Source organism: Seriola dumerili, unplaced genomic scaffold (assembly GCF_002260705.1).
Source record: "Seriola dumerili isolate Sdu_G_001 unplaced genomic scaffold, Sdu_1.0 BDQW01000111.1, whole genome shotgun sequence".
NCBI classification, from domain to species: domain Eukaryota; kingdom Metazoa; phylum Chordata; class Actinopteri; order Carangiformes; family Carangidae; genus Seriola; species Seriola dumerili.
Window position 1 is genome coordinate 1,703,284 of NW_019174366.1, and position 17,172 is coordinate 1,720,455.

Here is a 17,172-nt window from a genome sequence, read left to right on the forward strand (position 1 = left end):
GTATTTTCCTTTTATGGTAATGTACAGTTTCCTCTCATTTGTCGTCATGGAAGGCGGGGCCAGATGGATTTGCAGCATCGGGATTGGCAGAGAGTGGCCTCATTATCATAGCATTTTCCCGGGAAATTAAACCAAAGGGGAAACTGAAACACAGTGCTCCCATAGTTTAGAAGGAGACTAAGTGTGACCTTGTTTCATATTAGAGCAGAGCAGCAGCAAGATTAAAGGCACAATTAGTAATTTTTGACCATATGAATGTGAAGTTTATTCACATATATTTTTTCTTTTTTTCTTTCTTTGTTTATTCACATGCATCATGACGACTGAATGAAATTATATAAATCAGCATGTTTGTGTTTTGTGGCCAGTCAAAATTCAAAATATAAACCTGTTTTACTGTAATGTTTACATATGTTATTAATGTACACAGACATTTAACATCCAAAAATAATAATTTAGAGGCCCTGTTAGGAGTCTTTGAATTGTTTTGTGGTGTTGCTGTCATTTTGTCTACATTATCTACAACAAGAATTAGGCCTTAAAGTACAAATATAAGATCACTAAATTCTCCTTATGTCTTAAGGAATATTCAAGCAATTTTGTATGGCAGAGGCTGAGATAATGCAAACTTTAGTCCCTAAGTGGGTCAAGCTCCAAAAAGCCTTCTCATAATGCAACTACTTTCGTTAGACACTCTCAAACCGAGTTAATCATAAGACCCCTGACGATGTCATCAAAGGCTGTTTACTTTCTCAGATTGTGGAATATTCTAAAATTTATACAATATTGTTAACCCCCTGATTTTACTAGAGAAATTTCATATTCATAAGGTGGAATTTCTTAAATCAAGTCCGTCAGGTTGTTTCTAATTGATATTTACTTTGAGCCTCTTAAATTTGTAACAAACAAGAAGTTTGTCTGTCACTTAAATTATACATTTGTTCCTTTTTTCTTAATTCATGTATTTGTTTATTTATTTATTTATTTTTTCTAATTTTTTGTTGAATTTTTATGTGTTTCTTTTATTTGAGAACTGGTATGTCTGATTGTTTGTAAATTTTCCAATTTAAATGATTGAAAGAAGCATTGAAAAAAAAGACTGTAAATCATTCTAGTAAAGACTAGTAAATTGACTGACACGTAAACGGTAAATGGTGAAGTGCCCTTTTAAAGTTGATGCACAGTACATTCATATTCAGCGTGGCTGCTGAGATGAGTTTGACTTTGTTCTGATAATTAATCAAATTCACATAGGACTACTACAAATAATAATAATGTTAATTTTCATGGTTCCACTTCAGTAAGTTGAGGTTGTTCTAATTTAAGCTTTTGTGAAGAACAATAAGACAAAACTAACCAGGAGCAGAAGCGATGGGACACGTGTTTGGGTTCAAAGCATTTGTAAAGCATCTGCTACATACTGAGTCACAGGGCTGAGGTAAGCACAGGCCTGAATATGACAATACACAGGTTCCTCCTCGAGGCTGCACAAGTGAACCACCTGTTTTATGTGTGTGTGTGCGTGTGGGGTGTGTGTGTGTGTGTGTGTGAGAGAGAGAGGGAGAAAGAGAGTTTGTGTTCTTGTTTCCTCTTTCTGTGTCACATGAAGTCAGGCAATCTTTTAACATACTAACAGCTACATTAAATCTAATATCACTACAACTACATGGACCTGTTTACTGTGAGTACCACTGCTACATCCCCTGCACTTCCTGTGCTACTCCTGTTACTGCAACCACTGAGACTACTGTTACATCTCTGACACTGCTGTGACTAATACTACCACTTCTATTACAAGTAGTGACTATTACTACTTCTAGTACTATAGCCAATGCTATTACTACTACGACCACTGCTAATACAACTTGTACCTCTGCTTAACTCTATTACCTCTACCATTAGAATTATTACAAGCACTATATAACTATATACTTCTACTGCAACTACATTTACTTCCACCACTCCTACTATTATTCCCAGTGCTATATACCACTACTATTACTATATTTTATTACATTTAATATTATTATAACAATATTACCACTGAATAGTGTTTCTACTACTACTGAAAACACTTCTACTGCTATTACCTTTATTGTTATGATTAGAAAAACGACTAATTAAATTATTAGTACTGCTACTGTTATTGTAACTACTAATGCTACTACAACTGCTGCATTACTACTACTATTTCTCAGTACTATACTGCTGCTACCACCACCACTAGTAGTACTATTATAACAAAACTGTAACTACTACTGTCGCTATAACTACTACTACTAATATTATGACTACTATTATACTACTGTTATAGTAGTGCATGATTACAACTACCGGCACTACTACAATTAATACCATTGTAACTATTACATTACTACTAGTATAAATACAACTGCTATAACTATTGCTATCACAACTTTGACTGTTCTACTATTACTACCGCTATTACACTACTACTAGTAGTATTGTTACAAGTACAACCAGAATTAACCTCCTGAGGGGCCCCTGGGCAGAAAAGTGGTGTCGGGCCTCTGCTGACACCCTCTATACGTGACAGAGTAACTTTAATTTACAATTCTGATAACTGATTGATTGCTGAAGTCATTTCTAAGTAAAACTGTACTGGTACCAGCTTCTCAGATGTGAGTATTTGCTGGTTTGCCAGTTCTCTATAACAGGAAACTCTGAAAGCCATTATGGACAACCCCTCTCCTCCCCTGCTGAACTGAGGCAGCTCAGGAACACGTTCAGCCACAGACTCTTCCAGCAACATGCCTCAAAGCTGCACACCGCCACAGCACCCACAGTCTAAGACTCAAATCTATAGATCTCAGGAAAACTGATATGCACATTTTGTATATTACAATAGAATTGGGACAAACTACACAACACTTAATAATTCATTTTTTTTATGTTGTATATAATATTTCTATTTTATCTTATCTTTCAGATTCTGTTTCTATTCTTATTTTATTTCTTATTACATTTTCCCCTTGTGCTGCTATTCTTGGTTCCAGGGAGCTATCCATTTTCTGACATTTTATACACTGAGCAATCAATCAATGATCACGGTTTTGTCAGATGTATTGATAATGAAAGTAATCGTTGGTTGGAGCCTCACAGTTCTCCTAAAATAAAATAATATTAATTGAAACACTGAAGGACACTGACCCTGCAGGTTCTCTCTACATCACCAGGGCTACAAGATGGAGAATGGTCATGTTCTACTTCAGTGGTCAACATTTATAACAAGTTTGCGGTCAATTAAATTATGCAGATGTAAATTAAGCCTGGGGCTTTTAGGACCCTTGGGCCCGCTTTGCACAGTTAGTAATCCAGCCTTGATAAAACTGCCTCAAGCCTGGTACTGGTGCTATTAGTGCTGTGATGTCTGATAGTGACGGCAGGAGTTTGTGTTCCCAGTGCATTCGGTGCAGCCTGAAGTAAAATAAAGTAAGATATGTTTAGTTGGCAGTTGCCGTGTGGACATGATAAATCACTGAATCACGCGGTTAAAACACATGAACTGACTGGTCTGTGAGAGAGTCCGGAGTTTCACTGCACAGGAACATGTGACCTTTGCCTCCACTTTTAGCAGTTTTAGGCAACCCTCCCCCTGACTGCTGTCACATTGGTTTCGTTTCCTGAGTATTGATATTAGTTGGCAAGTTTGAAAGAATCATTAGCGCTTAAGAATTAAAAGTACCACTTCCGGTTTGTATTTTCAAATTACAATCGCCACAGCATCCAACAGTGCCCCTTAAAATATACCACTCCGGCATAACACAGTATTCCAGATTAGTGGGGAGTAGTCATACGTAAAGGAATTACGTTAATTAGATTACAGAATAAATGCAATTGTAATCTGTTACAGGGAAAAATGTAATTTAATTACAGTTACTAAACAAAATGTTGGTGATTAAAGAGGTTACATCTGAATATATTCTTTTCTGTAAAAAGCTTGTGTTTTCATTCAATATGAATTTGGAGAGGTTATAGGTTGTAAACTTCCTACAGGGCTCCAGCAGACTAAATTAATGCTACTGAAAAGTAATCAAGTTCATTCAAAAAAAGACATATTATATTCAACATATTATAAAGATGTATTTACCAATTAAGTAATGTCTAATTTGTAGTGAACAAATTTGCACGTTAATTAAAACAAACTGAGGGGTACTTGTAATGATATTTTGTAAATTTAAGGGGGGATTATGCCACCACCTTAATTAATCAGAAAACTCATTAATTTGTACATGAAAATATTTCATGTCCCAAATATAAAACAAAATCCCAAATGATCATAATGATTTCTCAAAATAAAACATTAAATATGATTCATTCATATATCAAACAAATATAGATAATACTATAGAACACTATAGAAATAACCTTTTATCTAATATTTTAGGCTATTTAAAAAGATATTCAGATATTTTCACTTTGCACTGTCAACAGTACCTTATATTTGTTGTTGATTTCTTTGATCATTATACATGCTTTTATTTATTTATTTATTTATTTCTTATTCAAGGTCTTTTTATTGGTTTTGTTTAAAGTCATAGAGGATGTAATAAATCACTGACACAGTTGAAGAAAGACAATGTGTCCCCTCCCCCTTTGATCTGTTTTAACATCCCTATTATAGTGTTACTGTATCATGTTTGTAATCAGACAACTGATTACATATACAAACAGACAAATTCAATGTGACAAAAAATATAGGTAAGACAAAAAAAAACATAAGCAAAAGGAATAGAATTAAATTAAACAACACAATAAATAGAAAAAACAGAGATTAATAAAAATAAGTTAAAGAATTACAAATAGATAGTTAAATAACAATATATAATACGGGGTCAGTTTTAAAGAAATGTACTTATCAGTACCTATTAGTAGCGTCCATTTTTCCGAAATTAGTTAAAAAAAAAAAAAAGGTTGCCATATAGCATGGGATTTCTGAGCACACAGAATAATTTTTTTTTCCAACGTCAAAAAGGTCTTAAATCCGTAGTCCAAAAACTGATAGAAATTTATCCTTCCATTTACATGCTTTTATTTTTAAATCAATGACTTCCGGTTCTGTTCTATGTGCCTGTGTGAACTTGACGCGGCTGTTTATTTAGCAGAGACGCAGAGGTGTTGTTCCACATTGAGCGAGTGTCAAGAGAAGTGCAGCGGCAAGAGGTTCCGTCAGTCAGCACCTGTCACCATGAAGACGGCTGTTGTGTTCATTGTTGTCTGCTGCGCAGTCTCAGGTGAGGCTGAACCAAACACATTCTAATATAGAGTTTAGTAGGCTACATGACAGAATTAGTTTGTAGAAAACATTAATACGTTTTTATAACACAACAGAATTTTGTTGTTTCCTACAGGATCTTCTTAATAATTTCACGCAGCTTTTATGTTGGAGTGTTGCCGCTGTTTTTACTGTGGTTATCAGAAAGTCTGTGTGTGTTTATTGATTGGGTGAATAAATGAGACATGGCATGTTTTTATCGGACCTCAGTGTGACTTCCTGGATTGTTTAGGGAACAGAAATTTCCGCAGTCTTTCGATAGTGTCTGAGTCACATGTCTGCTGGCAGAGGAGCGCTGTTTTTTTTAGCGGATGGGGTGAATCTGCAACTTGTGTTGAAACCGGAACTCACTGTTTAAAACAGCAGTTAAGTTAGATTAATGACTCTGCAATGATGATGATAAATCTTATGGTCTTTAAAAGAACTATACTTTTCAAGAAATATTCGTATTTACTTACTCCTGACAACTAGTTGAAGGCCGTAGTTTGTATTTACTCTTTTATTACAGCTTAAAGCCCCATATCCATCTATCTGGCTCAAAATGAGCATAGTCAGTAACCTAACTCATTTTAAAGTCAGCCATCTGTGTGTCCAAGCCCTAAAAGGGAACATTATACCACTGCCGGAACCTGCAGATAAGCTGTGCACTGAAAACACATCATAAAGTGTCATAAATGTGACTTGTGTAAAAGACGTGTACTTAGATAAATATGGCGGTCAGCTGATGTCAATGTGAAAAACAGTAAAGCTATTAAACTATGTCAGAATGCTTATTTTAATTTTAATGATGTTGTTTTAATGTAATGTAAAAATTACGTGTGTCATATGAAAGGGTTCGCTTGTATTGATGAACCCCCAGATAATTGTCATCCAACTCTGCAGATAATGAAATAAATCAGGCCCATACCTGGGTCACATGCGTCTTTTCTTCTGGCCCAGTATACGCCCGGTTCCACGGCATAAATCTGGCCCATATATGGCAGGAATTATGGGTTTAACAGCCCATAAATTATATCATCAGCTATGGTTTCAGCAGCAGCACGCAGCTGTTTTCTACAAGAAAGCTTTACTTCATCCATCGTACACTCCAGCAGACAGTCAAGGTCTGTGACCTGTTGGTGAAGAACATCTAGCGGCCAGAGAAACTAGGGCTTTTCCCATTAGTTGGTGGGCCAAAACAAGATGTCAGATGTTGGGTTTTCAGGTTGTTCCACTGCCAGCAAGTTGCCAAAACAATAAATGAATGTGGCTTAAATAGAGGATAATGAAGTTGGGAGGTGGTTTATACATTTTTATTGAAATGGATTTGTTTCTCTCTCTGTCTTTTTGACTGAAGCGCTGTCATCAGCTGAAGACAAGAAGAAATCCAAACCTTCTGCATCTGTGTCCCCTGCGGAGCAGTTTGGCAGCTCGGAAGGCCCCAAGCCTACAACTGCCACCCCCAAGCCTACAACAACCACCCCCAAGCCTACAACAACCACCCCCAAGCCTACAACCACCACCCCTAAGCCTACAACCACTACGCCCAAGCCTACAACCACTACCCCCAAGCCTACAACCATACCTGTTCCAGAACCCACCCCACCCACCAACTTGACTGTAGGAAACTACAGTCTAGTGACTGACAAAAAAGTGGTTTGCCTGATGGCCCACATGGCGCTGCAGATCCGATTGGAATCAGCAAAGGTACATTTCATTAGTCATAGAAACAACAAGAGCCCTGGCAAAGGTAGTCCAAAGGTCCAGCAACTTCTCTGAGCAGATTCTAATCTTAAAATTTCTGGATTTTATTAAGCCATTGTGTTAGTCATCAAAATGGATAGAACTTTCTGCACGAGTCTCTGACTCAAATTTCGTCAATGCGAATGTCAGCATCCTATTTTCAGGAATTGAGAAAATCTTTTCACACGAGTTTTAATTTCCTCATTGTTGTGGGCTTGACGAATGCAGAAGGTTAAATGTGTGTCATCTTTGTGTCATAAGACACAATAATCCTATGTGACATGTTGTTTACTCTAAAGAAACTTTGTAACTGCCACAGTACCTTCTAGAACATTGTAATACAAGATGGCTTCATTTCTCTGTTTATGTTTCAGGCCAATGGAACCTTTATTGTTCAGCCAACAAAGACCAAGACTATAGGAAGTTGTGGGGAAACCAAGGCGAACCTGACCCTTGTCTTCAAAGAGGGCTTTATCACCTTCATGTTCAACAAGGTATGTTTGATTTCCCTGATTTGTCACAAATTTGACAATGTCAAATGCTGTTAATGGGGGAGGTATCTAGTCCTTGTTTTTCCAAAACCTTCATCTTTGACGTTGGCACACTGATTTGGAATTTAAATTTGAAGTGTCAAGCAATTAAACAGTACAACATTAACAGAATTCACCCTGGTAATGTCATGTGGTGTTAGTGTTAAAAAGGGGAACTATAGTTGACAGGCCTGTTCTAAGAGCATGTGACAAGGAAACTGTATCACACCGCTACTGTCTGCAATGCCTGTGCGATTCATTAAGTGGTTTTCTAAGTGACACTTGAGATGAGCAGGTGAAAGGTGTTTGGTGAAGCATAACATCAATGTATCATTGTCAAACTAACTACCCAACCCAACCCAGGTATAAATGCATAAACAAACACAGCCATTTAATGTGCAAAATGTCAAGCAATTGTGTGGAATTCTGTGAGGTGATGTTTTCACGTCTTGATGTGTCCAACCAACTGTCTAAAAGTTATTCAGTTTACTTATTACTGTGATTAAATCAGAAAACCATGACAACAGAAGAGCAGGCACTAACGAATAATTGGCATTTTTGCTTGAAAAGATAAATGATATCAAAATAGTTGTTGATTCATTTTCTGTGCGCTAGGTGTCCAAAACAAATCAGTAAGGATTAATAGTCCAGACAGACCAACTGGGTCTCTTTTGATAAGCAACCTCGGATTTTAGCTGTAAAGAGACATCACACCAAGGTCAGAGTGTTGCTTTCATTTTCATCTCTGAAATAATGAAGGGTGTTCCTGCTTCCTGTTGTCCATATAAGATCAATTACCTACGTCAGCATTTCTTGCCATCAGAATTCAAGCTCTTTGTGATTTTAACATCAAAGAATGATACATTTGTTAGCATAAAAAATTAATTTAAATAGAGATATTGAATATAAGACAATAACAAAATTCAATGCTTATTGAAAATGTACCATACTTATCTATATATGCATATATATGTTCATCATATGAAATTCCAATGTGATTTTCTGTAACAGAACCTAGAGGTTTTGGTTTCGCTTTCTTTTATTTTACTGGAAATACTCACCACTGTTAGGTTTAGCTTAAAGTAGAAAAATTATAAATAACACAATAGGTAAAAATATTTATTTAAAGAACTACTAAAAGGTTTATCAGATATCTAACATATTTACAGCTAAATAAAGGTGTTAAAGATATAGAACATTGAAGATTAGTTTAATTTTTACTCTGGGTATTTTATCAACAAACGTAGTTTCTTTGTGGCACAGAAAAGTTCAAACACTCAGTAGCTTGAAAAGCATCAACCCAGTCCAACTGAAAACTAGGTTAGCTACTTAACTAGCTAGCTGACTAGCTTAGTCTTTACCGCAGCAGCATGGGTTTGAGTCTAGCCTGTAGCCCTTTGCTGCATGTCTCTCTCTCTCTACTCAGCTTTCCTGTCTCTCCCACTGTCAATATAATAAAAAAAAAGGCAAAAGTCAGAAAAAATGACTTCAAAAAAACCATCTAGCTAACTAACTAGCTAGATATTAGAAAGCTAGAACCATGTAGAGGGTTCATGGGCTGCTACTGCAGAAAAGCTACATGAATATTAACATGTAATTATATGTTTGAAAACAAAACAAGAACAGCATATCATTAAAATAATTCAGGAACAAAGCAGGGTGTGGTACACAACTGAAAGAGTTTATCAGTCTGCTATTCAATTTGCTACAAATGCCCCCTTCAATACACATCACTGCCGTCTGTATTATCTGGTCCAATGGCCCTCTTTGCATACTTGTCATAACATATACTGGTCGACACTCATCTATAAAACTCTTCTTGGATACTCACCCCTCTATTTAAGTCAGTTATTGCAGCCAAACACAATACAAGGTCTTTTTACATCAGATTAAAAGCCCCTAAATACAACACATCTTTTTGGCCTGTTCCAGTCTGCTGCTGCTGATGATGATGGGAATTTGTTACAAAAAACACCAAAATTGGATTAATGTATCTCTCTCACTGCCTTTGCAGGCCTTCTTTTAGATTTTTTTAAGGATGCCTATCTATATCCTATATCTTAATCTACAGGACTAATAACAAAGCAGTGATATGCTGGTTGAATGTTAGTTGAAGCTTTGAGGACAATAGAGTCTGATAACATCCTCAATCATGTTTGAGTTTGTTCATTGAAATTAAAACCGATATCTCACACATAGTTACAGTAAGGATTTAGCACCATGACTACCCAGTATGGAGCCTTTGTGAAAACCTGTCCTGTTGTCTTATGTCTCCTCAGAGCGTCGCTAATGATTCTGCCTACGTTGATACTCTGTCTTTCAATTTCTCCTACGCCTTCACCAAGGGAGGTGAGTTGAGAATACTCCTGTTTTAATACAGCCTCTACACATCATTTATTGCCATTAAACTTTAGACTGTTAGAACTGGGTCACTGTCAGTTCAGTTTAAGGTCAGTGTTGTGCAACACTGGCAAATGTTAGCACAAACAAGAAGCATTAAAGCTTTAACAACTTCCTTGTTTGTGCGTGTCTGTTCAGTTGTGTATAGATCTTTGGATCTACTGCTAAACATGTGATGTTGGTAACAACCAACCTACGTTAAATACAATCCAGTCTAACCAGTTTGGTTCCATATCTGATCTGGTCAGCGTTTGTATTAGCGTTTGTGTTTATAACAGTCATCATCATCATGTCCTAAAATAATCCCAGCATTGTTTTTAATGACTATTGCAGCTCTCAAGAGTTATCCTGCCAACAACAAGTCAATGCATCTCTTTGCTGCCAAGATCGGACACTCCTACTCCTGCAAGGGTGAATCTCTTTACATGGGGAATGGACTGTACCTGGATGTCAATCAAGACAGGATGCAGGCCTTCAATCTGACCAAGAGCGGTGACTTTGGCTCGCGTAAGTGTCTTCATGAAGAAAGAGAGAGTGCCTCTATTCAATGCATTAATCTTAGATCCATTAATGAAAGTAATGAGTCCTCCTTATATAATGTTATGCAATACCACAATGGAAAAGTATTCCAAGTCCCGCATTCAGTAACAGCACACAGGTATTATCAACAAGATGTATTTAAAGTATTAAACATTAAAGTACACATTATACAGAATGGCCACAAGTAACAGTAATATAACAATATTACATGTATTGTGTATTTTCAAGGACAGTAGCATAAAGTAATTGTATTGTAATTATAATTGTAAAAAAGGACAATATATTGTATATAGTGGAGGAGAAGTGTAAAATAACAAATAGAAATACTCCATTAAGAACAATATTCCTCACTGATGTCACTGTGCAACATATTGTTGTAATATCTATTAAAAAATTAGTTCCACCCAACCAGCTCAACATGACTATAGGACCATTCTGCTGCATTACAAGTAGTTCAATTTTACAAATTAGATTGTGGTAATATAAAAGATTTGAACAACTCCTTCCATGACTCATTGTCCGTATCATCACTTATCTTTAGAACCCATTACATTGTATTTGGTCTGTATGAGTATTGACCAACTGTAGTTGGTCATAAGATTTGACAGACGCAGAGAGTGGTGGTTTCAGTAGAACAGCTTTGTTCGGTTGGATCAAATATGCAAAGAAATCTCTGATATTAATTAACAATTATTAATACATTATTCTAAAGAGGTCAGTAATCACAGTCCAGTCACACAGGTGTCAGCTGTGTAACACAGTTGTGCAGTTTACTAATGCACTCTGCAGCATTTATCGTGAGCCACCTGCTGCCAGGAAGAGCTGGTTTAACTACTCTCTAACTGAACCTGCAGCCCGTCACTGTTTACATTAGCAAACAAAAAAACCCTTGTGACGGTTAAATGCAGAGCTCTTCACAGCACGTATTTTATTAGGCAACATATAAAACGACCACAAAATTATGGATCTTTATGTTGCACATAGGAGGATCTCTACTCTTGTTGCACAATTTGTTGGCGCAACAATTTGTATAATAAAAATAAATAAATAATAAAAATGTAATTATTTATTAAATTAAAATAAAATGATTTAAGTGCTTTAAATTTCATATTCTATGTGGGTTTGTATGTTTGACAAATAAAAATAATTTTTTGAAATTTTCAAATTCATAATTACTACCAAAATATATTTTTTTAAAATGGAAATTCCATGGACAAGTCATTTTCTGTATAGCACTGCTGTAATGATAATGATAATGTATAAAATAGGCTTATTATTTTAAAATGGTCAGATAATGTGTAACTAACTTAAAAATGGAAAATTGTGAACTGAATTGCAAAATATGCATTTTTAAACATGAAAATGAAAGTTAAATCTATGTTTGATCAGATTATTTCATTTTGATATCAGTAGTCTCACACTTCCATACATACAGCAGTAAATGAACCTGTGCTTGGCGAAATGACACCTTTCAAATGGCACTATTGATTAATGACTTCATTGATTTACCGATATTTGACATTATCGGGTTTTATTATTATTTATATATGTTGTGTTGTGTGTTTTCCAGCTGACGTCTGTCCTGCTGACAAGCCCAATTACAGTGTCGCCATCGGGGTGGGTGTGACACTGCTGGTGCTCATTGTGATCGTGGTGGTGGCCTACCTGCTGAGCCGCAAGAGGAGGAGTGATGGGTACCAGACTCTGTGAGGTGGGCCGGGCAGAGGGCCATAAGAGGTCACCCAGAGGTGACTCCCGTTAGAAACCCAAGTCAGTGAGGCGGTGAGGCTCTTTCTCAGGGGCTGGGGAGCACTTCCACCGAGGCCTAACCATTCCTGCCACTTTATAGTGCTTTAATGTAATCAATAAATTAATTTAAAAAGCTGTTATAAATTGATTAAATTTAAATGTTGTATTGATAAGTTCAAAGTAAAAATAATATCATTAAATTTAAATTCTTCTATTCTGACTCACAAAATACATCTTGAAAAGACATTTAATTTTAACTTTTTTTGATTCCATTTACTTATTTCATTGTCTCTAAATTTTAATTTTGCAGTTGATTAATTTTCTGCTGTAACATTCACAGTTGTGATCGATTTCATGAGCTGTTTAAGCAGCGTGTCAAAGTCCGGCCCACAGAGCAGCAGATGGAGCGCTGACATAACCTGGCCTTGGACTTTAGATATAACTTTCAGTTGACACACTGCTTTAGACTGGATTAAAACTCTAAAACACAAAACGAATTAATTGAAGTTTAAGCAAATGGAATAACAAAAAGTAAAATTTAAAAACTGTACATTTAATTTGTAGTTTTATTAAAAATCAATTATTAATTCACTATTTAGAGAGACAACAATGAAACAGCATTAGTAATTGTAAAATTTAAATATTTATATGTTTTTACTTTGAATTTAATAATCTATCATTTTAATACAAATTTGATTAATCAATAGCTCTTGTATTATTATTCCAGTGGCACACTGCTGACTCCATACATATAGTTTTTAAAAGCCAATATAAAACAACATTTTTTTTAAACTTTAGCCCATTTTTATATGATATTTTTTATGCCAGAAGATTACACAAAGTCACTGGAATTTGACACCAGAATATTTTTCCCATCATCCTTTGACAGAGTGTTTCCATATTTGGACACTAAATATGATGATACTAACAATGACATGTCTATACAAACTGACATCACACGTGTGTAAAACTGACCACAGTGCTTCATCATAATCAGTAAGGTTATGTTTTTACATTAGACAGCCAGTGTATTAAAGGGTCAGTATTGTGATGATGTAAGTTTATATTCAATTTCTTACAAGAGGCTAGTATTGGTTTCTTATATCAGTCTAACCCACATTACTATCTCACTGAGCAGTGGAAGTGAAATATACATATATATATTTATACATATATATAGATAGATATACAGCTTGTTTTGACAAATACAGTTTAAATTCTGCATCTATGTGTGAGCATTATGTGTCAAATGTTTTGTTCTTCTTCTGCTGTTTTTTTTTAAGAATCAAATGTTGTGTGTTCTGTCGTCCAGGGATTTTATTATTGAAAAGAAGGGAATTTATCCAATTACTAACTTTACAGGTGATTATAATGTGTTTGCATTATTAATCAGCACAAAAGGGATATTTACACAGATGTTTGTAAGGGATTAGTTCTACCTTATCAACATTAATTGCACTGATTGTTGTTCCAGCTTATTATTACTTTTGCTCGTTGAATACTATATGTAGCTGATGCTGTGTTTTCATAGAAATGCAAGGATGGACAATCCAGGCATGAACCAGATTAGATTTTTAATAGGTCATACATTCATCACATCTCAGGAGTCCATCTCTCCTCCCCCCACCAAGTCCACTTCACTGCCCTGAAGGTATACTTTGGCATTTGGGAAATATGTTTATTCGCTCTGCAGCTGTTTCCCCTTGTTGTCAATCTTTATGCTAAGCTAAGCTAACCGCTCCTCGCTCTAGCTTCATATATGATGCACAGTTATGAGACTTGTATCGATCTTCTCATCTCACTCTCAACAAGGAAGCAAACCAGCTGTTTCCCAAAATGTCGAACTGTTCCTTTGAACATGCAAAACTGACAACCAAAGATTGTGTTGTGCATTCATTGAAACTGAGTGGGCATAACAAAAAAAAAAAAAAAAAAAAAAAAAAAAAAAGCATGTTGAGTAAACAATCTCACAACAGTGTTCATTTAGTAGCTGTTGATCATAACGCATGACCTTCATCAACCTACGGTGGCCCTGAGAGCTCAACACACTGCAGCTTAAGAAAACACGTGCAAACAGACAAAAACACAAACAACTTCAAAAAACATCTTCATCAGTTTGACAATACATGTGCTGCAGATACACACAACACAACTATACACACAAACACTGCAAATACTCCCAACACAACGGAAGTGTTTCCAGGGGACACGAAAAAGAGATGAACCTGGCTGTGACGCGCTTGCATGGACGTGACACGTCCATGCAAGCGCGTCCCAGCCAGGTTCATCACTTTTTTTGTGTCCCCTGGAAACGCTCACACCATTGTGTTGTGATTATTTGCAGCACGTTTGTGTGTTTTATTGTGTTGTGTGTATCTGCAGCTCATGTGTTGTCAAACGGATGAATTCATTTTCTGAATTTGTTTGTGTTTTTGTCTGTTTGCGCGTGTTTTCTTAAGTTGCAGTGTGTTGAGCTGCTGATGAAAATAAAGTTTGATTGAAAGGTCTGGAACAGTTACTAAACAAACCCTGTGATGAGATTGTTTTCTCAAATGTTGTGTTTCCAATCCTCAAATATGTTATGCTGCGTTCAAGTACCTGACAAAAATGGTGGAATTGCAACTTTAGCACACAAGTACAATTAACGAAATGAATATTGAGTTAAAGGGTCAGTTCACCCAAATCACTGACAGACTTACTGTTTCTCTCACCTCTGGTGGCATCGAGCTGTGCAGGTGGTTTCAGTTTTCTGTGCTCAGGTTGTGAGATGTCAGCTTTTGAATCTTCTGCCTTCCACTTTAATACAATGCAGGTGAATGAAACGTTGTTTGTGCTCCTCAGAGCACTGAAAAATGTAATCTAAAAATCACAAACACTATCTTGTATTTCCAGAAACCACGTCCCGGTTACTGAGTATGATGCACAGATGTAGCTGGCAACAGTTTTTATAGGGACTACTTTATCCAACAGAAAGTAGTTCTGGTGAAAACTGTTGTCAGGCATGTCTTTGGATTATCTGAGTAACCAGGACATGGTTTCTGGAGAAATAAGATGGTGAAGAGTTTTTCAAATGTCATTTTTCAGTGATGTGAGCATCACAGTTACATTTCCACTCTTCTGCATTGTGTTGGTGTGGAAGCTGAAATCTCAGAGGCTGAGATCTCAAAATCTGGACAAATGAAACCAAACCCATCTGCAGAGTTAGACACCATAAGAGTGACATGAAAATGTTTTTGATTTGTGTGAACTGGCTCTTTAAGCCGTACCTTCACTAAATACTCAGTGTTCTGGTGTTAATGTAATAAACAGTGGCGTGGTGGGTGGAGTAGACTGTGGAAGTGATTGACTGGAATCAGTCACTAACTGTGTACATGTGTCAGCATCTGCAGTAGTTTTGAAGAGTAAGGTAGCTGTAGTTCGATTCACTTGTTGAGCTGCTGCTCTCAGCTGCAGTTCCAGATTTAGTCCACCAGGTGATGCTGTGAAGTCAGGGAGGGAAAAGAGATGAGGGACCTATACACAGTGTGTGAGCACTTTTACCTGTTGTTAACTTCCTGTGCCAATAAAGATTGATATATTCTTAAGTGTGTGTGTTTGTGTGCGTGTGTGTGTGTCTTTGATCTGCAGCTTTCGCCTCAGACAGTTTTACAAATTAAACAACCATAGGTACATTTCTCCACCTGCTCTACATTGAATGTTTGTAACACTTAAATGAAGCCATTCTGCACAGTAGCCTTAATTTAATAGGTACACATACAGTATTATACAATAACTATAGTTACTCCCCAAAGAAAATCACATTGTGAAGATCTACCATTCCCTTCCCCTATAGGACTGAAACTGCCAAAGTCAAAAATAAATAAATGACTCAAGAAATCTATAATTATGCCATGAAATGCAAAAAATGTTAAAATAAATACAGCAATAAAATGTGACATAAAGAGATATTTCTGATTTGTATTAGTTCCACTATATATTTACTTTCCCATTTAAATTTCCATTTTATTAATTTATTCTTTACTTCTTTATTATTTGTTTATCTATCCGTTTATTTTACCTATTTATTTCCCACAAACATATTTATTTCTGTATTTTCTTTTTACATTTCTTTATACATTTCTGCTTTGATATACAAATGAGGGGCTGTCATTCAAAGTGGGACAAAATACATTAACATAATAACCAAACCAAATTGGTTTCAGCTCTTTAAACCTATTTCTTTCTGATGAAATAATAAAATGCTAAAAGAGATGAGAGACGTTTGGAAGTGAGTAAAACCAGAAATAAAGTAGAAATAAAATAAATTACCAGAAATAAAGTAGGTTTATTAAAAGGTAAACAATCCAGAAAGTAATCATAGAATAAAAGAACATACCAGTCAAACAGCTCAACTATATAAATAAATAGAAAGATGAATAAATCAAATTTAATTAAAAGCCAGAATAAAAAGGTAGGTCTGGAGTTTGCTTTTTAAAATATTAACACTTCCTGCTGCCCTCAGGTCTTTTTATTTATTCATTTATTTTAATTTCTTTACTTATAAAATTCCACATAAAAAAACAGGACAAATTACCACAACAGTAGCTCAGTTCAAAAACATATAGAGGTCAATTACATAAGCCTTGAAAAAAGAAAATAATAAAAACATAAATACAATAGTAGTATATTGGATAAATTAAATAAAACAATAAGAAAAATAAAGAAAAATGCCAGGGATTGAGATAAACAAATAGAAAGAGACTTGAAAACATTAAAATGGGAGCAAAATTTCATAGTTTTAATAAATCTTTTGTTTTTTGACGATGTTACTGTCTTAATATACAGCTCCATTTCTTTCGTTTTAGCAAATTTACATTTATGAATGTAAAACTTTGCAAGAAATATAATGAGATTGATTACTTTTCATATTTTGTGTTGATCCTCAAGAAACCAAAA

At 35.6% G+C, this 17,172-nt stretch overlaps 1 protein-coding gene across 1 annotated transcript; it reads left to right on the top strand.

Moving 5' to 3' along the window:
• The first annotated feature begins 5,137 nt into the window (after positions 1 to 5,137).
• On the top strand, positions 5,138 to 14,185 carry cd68 (CD68 molecule). Its single transcript, XM_022747801.1, has 6 exons — positions 5,138 to 5,255; positions 6,633 to 6,982; positions 7,393 to 7,512; positions 9,828 to 9,897; positions 10,282 to 10,455; positions 12,059 to 14,185. Exons 1-6 carry the CDS (start codon positions 5,210 to 5,212, stop codon positions 12,196 to 12,198), a joined length of 900 nt encoding a protein of 299 aa, XP_022603522.1. The 5' UTR covers positions 5,138 to 5,209; the 3' UTR covers positions 12,199 to 14,185.
• The last annotated feature ends 2,987 nt before the right edge of the window (positions 14,186 to 17,172 follow it).

What these genes read in the sequence shown, in the direction of transcription:
- cd68 (XM_022747801.1), top strand. Translation starts at nt 5,210, where the DNA reads ATGAAGACGGCTGTTGTGTTCATTGTTGTCTGCTGCGCAGTCTCAG. An exon ending in TGTCTGCTGCGCAGTCTCAG is followed by an intron (nt 5,256 to 6,632) that starts GTGAGGCTGAAC and finishes TTTTGACTGAAG; the next exon opens with CGCTGTCATCAGCTGAAGAC. An exon ending in TCACCTTCATGTTCAACAAG is followed by an intron (nt 7,513 to 9,827) that starts GTATGTTTGATT and finishes ATGTCTCCTCAG; the next exon opens with AGCGTCGCTAATGATTCTGC.